Source organism: Solanum stenotomum, chromosome 8 (assembly GCF_019186545.1).
Source record: "Solanum stenotomum isolate F172 chromosome 8, ASM1918654v1, whole genome shotgun sequence".
Lineage (NCBI taxonomy): Eukaryota > Viridiplantae > Streptophyta > Magnoliopsida > Solanales > Solanaceae > Solanum > Solanum stenotomum.
In genome coordinates this window covers 55,406,730-55,418,478 of record NC_064289.1, presented here as the reverse complement: position 1 = coordinate 55,418,478, position 11,749 = coordinate 55,406,730, and the positions used below count along the sequence as shown (strand labels likewise).

General features: G+C 32.9%; 2 protein-coding genes across 2 annotated transcripts; one reads left to right on the top strand and one right to left on the bottom strand.

Annotated features, from left to right (window-relative positions):
• Positions 1-558: 558 nt before the first annotated feature.
• On the top strand, positions 559-2,960 carry LOC125874134 (CBL-interacting serine/threonine-protein kinase 11-like). The gene is made up of 2 exons (XM_049554972.1): positions 559-1,336; positions 2,145-2,960. The coding sequence occupies exons 1-2, from the start codon at positions 749-751 to the stop codon at positions 2,895-2,897; spliced, it is 1,341 nt and encodes a 446-aa protein (XP_049410929.1). The 5' UTR covers positions 559-748; the 3' UTR covers positions 2,898-2,960.
• Positions 2,961-5,383: 2,423 nt separating this feature from the next.
• On the bottom strand, positions 5,384-8,793 carry LOC125874133 (CBL-interacting protein kinase 2-like). Its single transcript, XM_049554971.1, has 2 exons — positions 8,663-8,793; positions 5,384-7,426 (listed from the first exon to the last, which is right to left on the bottom strand). The coding sequence occupies exon 2, from the start codon at positions 7,062-7,064 to the stop codon at positions 5,628-5,630; it is 1,437 nt and encodes a 478-aa protein (XP_049410928.1). The 5' UTR covers positions 7,065-7,426; positions 8,663-8,793; the 3' UTR covers positions 5,384-5,627.
• Positions 8,794-11,749: the final 2,956 nt, after the last annotated feature.

The following is an 11,749-nucleotide window of genomic DNA, read 5'->3' as shown; positions in this document are numbered from 1 at the left end:
CTTTCCTAATTCTCTTAAACAAAAGTAGCTTTGGACAAAAATTATTAATTAACAATGTAATTAATCATGTGAAAATCTCCTTTATTAGTTGGATCCACAAAATTAATAAAGAAAAAAAAATAGATGGACCTAGTGGTAGGCACAAACAATGAGTGTCGCCATTTGTTGACTTACAAACATTGAAAAAAAAATATTTAATGTTTTTAATATCTCACTGTGTCATCTTTCAAATTTCGAGAGTTAATTTATAATCTATATATTTTTAAAATAAATTTTACATACTAAAATATTACATAAAAAAACATTATTATAAGTTATAATATTTTTTTATAATTAATAGTATCCAAATTAACTTTTATGCACCTTAACTTATTCAAAAACAAAAATATCACATAAATTAAAATGAAAGAAAGTAAAAAAAAAATGATGTTATAATGACGTGTGAGGATAGACATTCACTTTCTACATTTAATGTATTACTAACTTTTTTTATTGTTAAATTAAAAAAACAAAAAAAACGAGCTGTATATATATAGTGGCCAGAAACGCAAAAGTTGTGGGGATTCATTTTTTTTTCTTCTTATTTTGTGTGATTATAATCCCCTTTTCAGAGAACTTCAACGAACTCCAAAAATTGCTCTAGCAATTTGCTTCTTTATCATAAATTATCCCTAGTTCGAACTCCATTTACTAATTTTCGAGATCAAACGTAGATTTTTTGGCTTTAGTCGGCGCATACACGCCGACTATGGCCTTATTCTCTTCTTCTGAAACCACAATATTCAACAAATACGAGCTAGGAAAACTCCTAGGATGTGGCGCATTTGCCAAAGTGTACCACGCTAGGGACATCAAAGATGGCCGTAGCGTGGCGATTAAAATTATTAACAAAACAAGAGTTAGTAACGCGATTTTAATGGCGAATATCAAACGTGAGATCTCAATTATGAGACTTCTACGACACCCACATATCGTCAAACTTGACGAAGTGTTGGCTACCAAGACGAAGATCTACTTCGTCATGGAATTTGTTAAAGGAGGCGAATTGTTCGCCAAAATTGCTAAATCTGGAAAATTTTCCGAAGATCAAAGTCGGAAAATTTTCCAGCAACTCATTTCTGCTGTTCGTTATTGTCATTCTCGAGGTGTGTACCATCGTGATTTGAAGCCAGAAAATTTACTTATTGATGAAAATGGTGATTTGAAAGTTTCTGATTTTGGGCTAAGTGCGTTAACGGAACAAGTACAACAAGATGGGTTGTTACACACGCTTTGTGGGACCCCATCTTACGTGGCACCAGATGTTTTAACAAAAAAAGGATATGATGGAGCTAAGGTATGTTAAATTATATAATTTACGTAGAAGAAATGATCTGTTATGACGACTTACAAATTGCATATATATGTTTAGAGCACTTAGATGTAGAAATGAAATTTTTCATAAAAATGGCATAAAATTTAGATTAAGTTTGTAGAAGGTTGCAAAATCAAATCTCGAAGATCTTATAAATGTGATATGTGAATATTCATCTTTTGATTTGATAAATTCATCCATTTTGTGAGGAGTGACCAAGTCAATTTCAGGATTCTATTGTATCGTGAAGGATTTGTTCTTTAAGGAAGTTTGCTTTCACATTGTGATTGAATTTGTCCTTTTTATGAGAAGTGACAAAGTCAATTTTGAATTCTATTGTATTGTGAAGGGATTTGTCTATATACTCAGTAATATTTCTTTTAGGAAGTTTATTTTCACATTGCGAATGAAGTCCTTTTTATGAGAATTGGCAAAGTCAATTTCAGGATTCTATTATATCGTGAAGAGATTTGTTTATATAGGAATTATATTTCTTTAAGGAAGTTTGTTTTCACATCGATAATGAATTCATCTTTTTTATGAGAAGTGACAAAGCCAATTTTGAGGATTCTATATATCGTGAAGAGATTTGTTTATATAGGAACTATATTTCTTTAAGAAAGTTTGTTTTCACATCGATAATGAATTCATCCTTTTTATGAGAAGTGACAAAAGTCAATTTAGGATTCTATTGTATTGGGAAAGGATTTGTGTATATATGAGTAATATTTCTTTTAGGAAGTTTATTTTGACATCTCCAATTCTTTCTTATTATTTTATTTTCTAACAGGCGGACATTTGGACATGTGGAATCATCTTGTTTGTGTTAAATGCTGGATATTTGCCATTTCATGATTCAAATCTTATGGGGATGTACCATAAGATTATCAATGGAGAATACAAGTGTCCAAAATGGATGTCATCCGAGTTAAAACGATTTTTACGTAGACTTCTTGATACAAATCCAATGACAAGAATAACCATTGAAGAAATCATGAATGATCCTTGGTTTAAGAAAGGCTTGAAACGCGTTAAATTCTGTGAGGAGGACGGTAAGCCTCATAGACGAATTCAGAATTCAGATTCGATAGGTCAAGATGAGCCTAGCGCGGAAATAGAAGAGGTCAAGGAGGGAGATGACAAGAACAAGAATTCTTATTTGAATGCTTTTGATATAATTTCATTCTCTATGGGATTAGACCTCTCAGGATTGTTAAATGACGGTTTTAACCCTTTAGAGGATTTCGAACGATTAGTTGTTGAAGGGTCATTGGAGATAGTAATGGAGAAGGTAGAAGAAATGGCAAAGAAGGAGAATATGAGGTTAAAGAAGAAAAAAGAATGGGGAATAGAGTTGAAGAAAGGTAAATTGATTATGAACATGGAAATTTACAAAGTGATAGATGGGTTTGTTGTTGTTGAGGTTCGTCGAAAAGTCGGTGATATTGATATGTATAAAGAAATACTGAAGAATAACATGAAGCCAGTAATTCTCGGCCAACAGCCAATGGAAGTACTGATTTCGACAGAGGTGGATCCATAATTTAGAGTCAATAGATTCATAATTGTCTTTGATCACAAGTGAGTGTGCTTTGTATATAATAAAAGAGAGTATATTAAACGATAAAAAAAAAGAGGTGCGTAGAAGGGGAAGTTATTCATCACTTACCCATATATACTGTTAATATTTTTTTTCGTATGTGGGTTGAAAATTTTGTTGTGAGAAATAAAACTACTCTATTATTGTGTGTGTAAAAATTAATTGGTAACCTAATAATTAAAATGATAACGAATCTCTAGCATGTGTTAATTGGTATGAAAAATCTCTTATTTGCAGCATATATAACTTAAATTTATTTATATTTTACATTTTCCTTTAAAAAGTAGAAAGTGTGAATGATAATTGAATGAATATCATATCGTAAATTATTATCAATGAGATATTTTAATTTGATGAAAATAATATTTATGATTAAAAGATGTTACCCTTTTAAATAAGTTTTAGCTCTATGCCTCTATCAAACGTTAATTTAAATTAATTGAATGAGTAAAGTTAAAATATCATATGATTATTAATATTAATTAAAATAAAGAAGAATAGGTCGTGTTGTCTCTTGGAATAATAAAAGTCTACCCCTTGTTGGCCAAATGATTTTGCCGTGTTCCTTTTAATACTCTCATCGTCTTAATTTATGTGGCAGATTAAAAATTAAAAGTCAATTAAACTTTTTTTTAATTAAATTTTTTAATATATATTTTAAATTATTAATTATTATAATTTATAATATATTTTTTATATAATTTTCAAATAAATAATTTTTAGTTTATTTTAGTAAAACTTCTATATTCAAATTTACTATCAAAATATAAAAATTTGACTTTTAATTATCAGCCTACAGAAGAGAGATCTTTGTTATCTTTGTCTCTTCAACCTCCAATTTTTGACTTATTCTTATTTCACTTGTGTGTTTAATTATAAAGAAACATGTATTAGCGGGTGTATTCTTTTTACTTATTATATTTTAAAGCAGCATAATCCGGAAACTTTGAAGGCTTATAATATGTATCTTTAATTATTTGTATTATATTAAAATCGGGGAACTAAGTACGATTTTTTAAACTAATTGAAGGCAAGTAAGAAAAGTTTTTATATATTGAGGAAAGATATCATGTACAATTAAAATTGGGGGATTAAAAAAATATTTAAAAAATAAATATATGAATGTAATTAATTATCTTAATCATAGTTAGTATATATCTTTAATTTATTAAATCTCAATTAAAATAAGTCATAAATATTTGTGTAGTTATAAATCATTTAATAAAATGAAAAATAAGCATTTTAAAATTAAATTGTTTCTTTACATTGAAATTTGAGATCTAATATAGCACTTGTCCACAAGTAATTAGCGACAAAGAGAGTATTATTTATTGTGCGCTTCTTTTACATGTTTTTTTTAAGAATATGATAATTAAAAAATAAATAAATTTATCTCTATTTATATCTTAAGATATAATTTCTCTTTATTAAATATTTACTAGGTTATAGCCCCCAAAAAGTGGGTGGAACTTCATTAAAATACCTCACTATTTTCATGTTTATTTTTGCAAAAATGCGTGCCTTGTATGGCTTATAATATGGTAAATTTACTGTAAAGAAAATTAATTTTAATAGCCCGTCCATCTATGCATTAAATTAAAATCGTCGGCGGATATATAATATATGTATAATTCATATATAATGTGTATGATCATATATAATTTATGTATACTGACCGAAAAAAAAGTAAATTTATCCAACTATGTGTAAAAATGCAGAGTTGTTTATAACAGATTTCAAAATGGTACCCTGAAAATTGATACACTAGTTAGTACAATATTTTGGTCATGGATGAGCATTTAGCACCTCCCTTCGTACCAAAATATTTGTCACGTTTCATTTCTTGATAATCAAACCATATTAGCTTTGATCAAAATTATAAATATTTATATTAGGATATGTTGTCTACTATCACACCTTGAATTGTGGCCCTTCCTTAAACTCTACATGAATGCAGGATACTTTATACACCAGACTGCCCTCATAGGCATCTAGTATCCAAAATCTATTAGCTCGACTAAATCAGATTTACGCTGCATAGTTTCCATTATTCCATTAAACACGACAACGCTCCTTACGAAGAATTTCTCTTCATGAAACACCAGCAGATTAAAGAGAAAATCACAAGCAAGAGTATGGTATCTATGAGAACAAAAATCACTTGTACTTTGAGAGAGATATTGTACAAAACAACACCATGATTAGGAAAACCTCAACTGCAAAATGAACATCTAGGCTACGCGGTGAACAAACCGACTTTCCCCTCCATATGTCAAGAGGATTCGACAGTTACATAGATAAGACATCCTAACTTGATCTCAACTGACAACTGAGCAATCCAACTTTGAGAAATGCACATATAGACAGACACCTCAACTAATCTCCATTGTGTCAGCTGAACACTCCAACTTACAAAATGATCATCCAGACAACTCCAAAATTTATCGGTGTCAGGCATCCATGAGACACAATAGAGTAGAGTTGAGGTTTCTCAAAGTTGGGAGTATTTAGTTGAAAGTTGAGGCTAAGTTAAAGGTGTTTATGTATGTATTATGCCTACCCTATTTGCACAGTATGACGTTTCCGATGAAGGGGATTCAATGGAACCCCTCACGTGCACCTAGCTCAGCCCCTGCATTTAGGACAAAATGTGAACAAGGAAGTGTATGGTAATCAAGGTAACTGCTCTTGCTGTATCAGATGGTTTTGGAGTAGCAGTTGCTGCTGCTCCGGAGGTTGTTGCTGGTTATCTAAATGTTGTTCCTGCTGAAGTTGATTATTTGGTGGCTGCTCGTGAAGCTGGTCTTCCGACTGCTGAGGCAGCTGCTGCTCTTCTTGCCAAGTCCAAACGATATCTTGAAGACCCGGTCTTAGGCCTTTGTTCAATATCTGTTGGTATTCCAATGTATCCCCATTTGATTTTTTCATTTCCACCAAATGAAAAGCTTCAACGACCTCAAAGATCTCCACGTCAATGCTCAAAGTTCCCTTTTTTCCTTCTTTTGTTCCTTCGAACCTCAGTAATCCTGCATCCCTTTTGCAAACTTTCAGCTTGAGATGCTTAGCAATATTTTCGAGCTTCGATATGATCACTGATGCAGTTTTCCGAGATGTGAATTTAGTTTCTTTCTTTAAACAAGGTTCCTCGAACAATCTGGATAAATCAAACTTAGCATAAAGGGAAATGATATCAAATGCATTCAACTTTGGAATCGAAGCCACTTCTTGCTTGTCCTCTGTATTTGCTGAAGCTAAATCCGTGCTTACTTCGTCTACTACTGTAGATTTAGAGAAAGTTGAAATTCCCCTCCGGAACCACGAACTTGCTCTAATTTTTGCAAGGGAAATTCTTGAACTTGGATTAGGATCCAACATTCTTGAAAGTAGACGTCGGGCTTCTGGTGGAAACCAACTCGGACATTTGTATTCAGCTTTCCCAATCTTCCTATACATCTCCATCAAATTTGAGTCTTGAAATGGAAGATAACCCGCCAACAAAACGTATAGGACAACCCCACACGACCAAATATCAGCCTTAGTCCCATCATAGCCTCTTCTGTTAATCACCTCCGGAGCAACATAAGCTGGAGTCCCACAAGTCGTGTGGAGAAGTCCGTCTTGGTGCTTTGACTCAACTAGAGCACTTAAACCAAAATCTGAAATTTTTAAGTTTTCATCGTCATCTAACAGCAAGTTTTCAGGTTTCAAATCCCGGTGATAGACACCCCTACTATGGCAGAAATCTACAGCATTTATCAACTGCTGAAAATATTTCCGTGCGGCGTCCTCTTTTAGCCTTCCCTTAAGTACCTTGTTAAAGAGCTCACCTCCTTTACAATATTCCATGATAAAGTATATCTTGGTTTTTGTCGCCATGACCTCGTAAAGATGCACAATATTTGGATGTCTGACTAGCTTCATAACAGATATCTCCCGTTTGATCTGATTCATGAGCCCGACCCTGAGAACTTTTTCCTTGTCTATGACTTTGATGGCAACACTCTGTCCGGTTTTGATATTCCTCGCATAGTAAACCTTAGCAAATGTACCTTGACCTAATAATCTGCCCACTTCATAGCGCTCCATCAGTATGCTTCCTTTATTGGCCATTAAAAAAAATCTATATATCTCTTTCTAGTACAAACTTAGATGCAAAACCTTATAAACTACTGCCACTCAACCATCCGCGCACAAATTATCGTTTATTAACACAACACGCAATGTACAGCTACTCCATGCACTTTGCATCTTGGCGCAAGCAATGATGCTATGGTTGTTGCACCTGGGCTCAATATTCTCAAGGATGAAAAATGGCAACTCTACTAAGCCCAAAGCCTCAAGATGATCACTTTTAGAATTCGAGACACTCAAACACATTTTTCAGCATTCCTAGGATTATCTCTTCTCAATTACCACTACAAAACGCTGAAAAAGTGCGTAATCAAACAACTAGATGAACTTCCACTGCCTCCCTGGAAAAGATGAAATACGAGGAGACGATTTCAGTAGCTAGACAGTATTATGCTTCCAACTATAGAAATTAAAGATTTGAAAGGTAAAGAACTGCATCTTGAGTAAAATTGGTGTTAGTTATTGATTGATCATATATGTGTATTTACCCCGAATTTGTTATACATGTTAGTATTCAAACAAATCAATTTAAACAACAATTAACAGAGAACATCTATTGCAAGGAACCTATAAAGAAAGGTGCAATGGAGGAACTATACGGTTGATCTAACTTTATGTGAAATATAAATGAACAAACTTTTGAATGGAAACTTTGGCACAACTATAAAGTTTCTCCCGTGTGATCGAAGGTTACGAAGTCAAAATATGGAAGCAACCTCTTGCAAAATGTAAAGTATAATCCGGAGATTCCAAGTTACCCTTCCTATAAATGCACAAATCCCAAAGAAGGCTCGAGAAATAGTGACACTTACTCGGGAATTCCTACTTCCAAGGAAACAAATGATAGTTCAACAACAACAAACACATTGAAATCCCACTGGAGTGTACCCAAACCTTACCCTACCTCGTGGAGTTAGATATGTTGTTTCTGAAAGAAACTCCGGGCCTAAATATCGCATATTCAAGCATTAAGAAAAAGAACAAACTAAAAACAAGTGATAGTTCCTACTTCAAGAAGAACATGTTGTTTATAGAACATCAAAGTTAGTGTTTGTTATCTTAGACATTTAAATTACTCAAAAACTAAAAGCCACAGCTAGTACATACAAATAAATCAATATAAAAAAATCAGTCAGACACTCAAATAAATTATCCATAATAGCTGTAAAGGTCTCTTCTTTTTCTGAAAATAAGCTGTAAAGTTTCTTCACCAAAATTCCACCATGAATAAAAATCACAGAAATCCTGCAATTGAGTATTAATTTAAACAAAATATATATCAATAAACAAAAAAATCATTTTTTTTTTCAAAATTAAGGGTAGGGAAAGGGGAAATGGAAATTGAAATTGAACCCCGTTCAGATACCCAACCAACTAAACTACTAATATCGTCAATCAAATCAACCCTTCTGTTAATCCGCAATTCAACAGAAGGGTTGCATAATATCACATCAAAGGGCCAATCTTGAATCATATTATCTCAAAAAAACAACAAAACAAAGAACACCCAAAATCAAGAAAACAATACAATTATGATGTCTTTATGAAAAATATATCAAAAAAGTTGAAATTTTTACCTTTTAATACAGATTTTTAAACAAGAGGGAGAGAAGAAGAAGCCCTTGTAGCTGTAGAAAATAAAGATCTTTTTTTTTTTTGCTTTCCTAATTTGAGAAAGACAGAGGAAAATACACACACTAGTGGCAACGTTGTATGTGTTTTTAGGACGCTGTTAATACGGCAGGAGAGACATGTTTCAGTGTGAGATGGGCCCATGCCAAACACCGTAATCAATTTGTTTCTCTTACTTTCCGCTTTAGTTCGTTGATAATATTTTAAAATTTCAATTTTCTATTTATAAAAATTACGAAATCAAATAATATTTTGATCAATTTAACGTAAATTTAATATAAGATCATGAAAATTGGTGTAAAATTAAGAAAAATACTTTTTTTGTCCTCATTTATGTAACACTTTCGTTTCTCGAGAGTCAAACAATCTAAGTTTGATCCGAAATTTATGCATGAAATCTTCAAATTTTTTGAAATAAAAATTTATATATTTATAAACTATGTAAAAAGTATTATAAATCACAATAATTGACAATTCAAAATAATTAAAAGATATGAAAAGATCACGATGAAAAATAAAATTATTTAAATCTCAAAATTTAAAAAGTGTCACATAAATTAATACAGAGGGAGTAAATACATTAAAATGATGAGAGTTATATACTTTTTTCAATCATAACAGTAATTAGAAGTTAGGGGAAAAAACTAGGCAATGCCACGTGTTAACATGATATTTTTCTTTTCTTAGCATGTTATTTTTCTTTTTTGGGACTTACCATATGCTATTTACACGTTTACTCTATTTCACGTTTAATCCATGATCAAAAAGAAAGAAACAAAAAAATATTTTAAAAAATAGAGATAAACGATGACAAAATAGATTTTTAACATTGATATCTGATAATTATATCGAAACACAACTATTCAATCAATAAAATTTTATTGATTGAATAAATTAAAGAAACATGAAAATTTAATAGATAGTTTATTTATTTTTACGTATACAATGTGTTTTTTTTTTTAAAATGAGGGTCGATGAACTGTTTAGCTGCGTCCTAATTGGCTAGAAGACAAATATTAAATTGCTGACATATTTGTGTGGGACAAGTTTATCACTAAATTATGACGAATGTGATGGCTTTGTGATACAAATCAATAATGTATATATATACATCCTCCGTCTCATTTTATGTGAGCTAGTTTGACTTGACACGAAGTTTAAGAAAGAAAGGAAGATGTAATGACCTGATTCCGTCGTTAGGGAAAAGCCAATGGAGAAAGAATTGGGGTCAGAAAACTTTTTCGTAGTAACTTGAAAATTTTCAACCTAGTCCAGATTTGAACGAAATCGAAGTCATTAAGGTGTAGGGAAATCTGGTAACAATCAAGTGATTTAATTATGATTTTGATTACATGAGTAGATAGCTAAGACGTTAAGAAATCTGTACGACTATACGAAATTGAATTCGGGTGAGTAGAACTCCCGAAATCGATCTTAGCGTGAACGATATTTTCTGAGTGTCACGGGCTGATGGCGTGCTATGAAATGTGGGTCTGGAACTCTTGAATTTTGCTCACTGGTTCCCTGCAAGCCGCTGGGGCGGGGACGTTGTAGCAGGGTGAGGATCGTTGTGGCGGGTCCGACGCAACTTAAGGTCGCAAATAAATCCCAAAACGTCTTTATTCTGCACTTTTCGAGTTTTAGAGTTAAGGAACGAACCCCAAGCTATTCTTGACAGTTTTCCACCATTCTTAAGGTTAAAGGTAAGATTTTAACTCCCCAAATCCATTTTTCGATCCTTAGAACGTAATCTAATGGGTAATTATCGATGTGGGGGGGGGGGGGGGTTGATCTAGAATCTATGGTGGAAAAAGCCCTAAATTAGGTATTGGGATCTTGGGTTGATTTAGGGTTATTGGGTTTGTTATAATTCGGATAATTAGACCTTTGATTGTTGATCCTTGCGTTAATTGTATGTTTTTAGACCCCGAACAAGCGGGAAGAATCCAGAAAGGAAGATTCAAGTGTCTTAGGGGATTCAAGCTTGGATTCGAGGTAGGTGATGGTTGTGATTTCATGTTGGTGTGATATATGTTGTAATTGCTCATTATAATGCATGTATGTATGTGAATGTTGCATTATTGATCACCCTAATCGAAAATGAGGATAATTGAATAATTATATGTCATGAATCACCTCTTGTTGTATGATTGTTAGAATATACATCGTGATTGTAATTGTGGTTTGTTGTATGGATCGGTTGCCACGTTTCGACATAAACATGAGATCGGTTGTCACGTTGCAGCATAAACATGGGATCGGTTGCCACGTCCCAGCATAAATATGGGCTCGGTTGCCACGTTTCGACATAAACATTGGATCGGGTACCACGTTTCGGTATGCTAACAGTTTGGGTGTGGGTTCCATGAGAGGACCATTGAATTGGGTTCCGTGAGAGGACCATTAAATTGTGTTGTGTATCTACTTGTGATGATTAAGTTGATATCTAATGATGATTAATATTGGAAGACTGTATGTTGCTCTAAATTGATAACCAATGTGTATTATTGAGAACATGTGATGCTACATTAATCTTGAAAATATGACTAATATTGTATATGTTCGATATATGCCTGTTTTATAATGTTGTGGTTACTTGCATGTGCTTCACTTATTGGGATAACTGCGTGATCCTACCAGTACACTGTGGTTGTGTACTGATGATGCATTTGCTTGTTCTTTGTTGAGTACAGGGCATCTTTAGGCGGCTTTTAATAGACCTCAGCTAGGTGACTATTGAGCGTGACCGGATTTAAGGGTGAGCCAGTTCTTTTGGGCTGCCATGGATCTTTCTTATTTAAGTCCACTATTTTCGGACTCAGACTATTTGTTTAAGGTGTTGTTTAGTTTTGAGGTTGTACTCCTTGTTCTTAGACTTGTCGTTAGTAGAGTTTTGATACATTGACTTTCAGGTTCTAGGAGTTGTTCTTCTGTTTTAGTTTGGTTAAGTTATTTGTTTAAACCTTTGGAGTTTATGAGAATTCTATATAATTTCTGCATTTAAACCTGCTTCCGTATCTTTAAATGCCTTA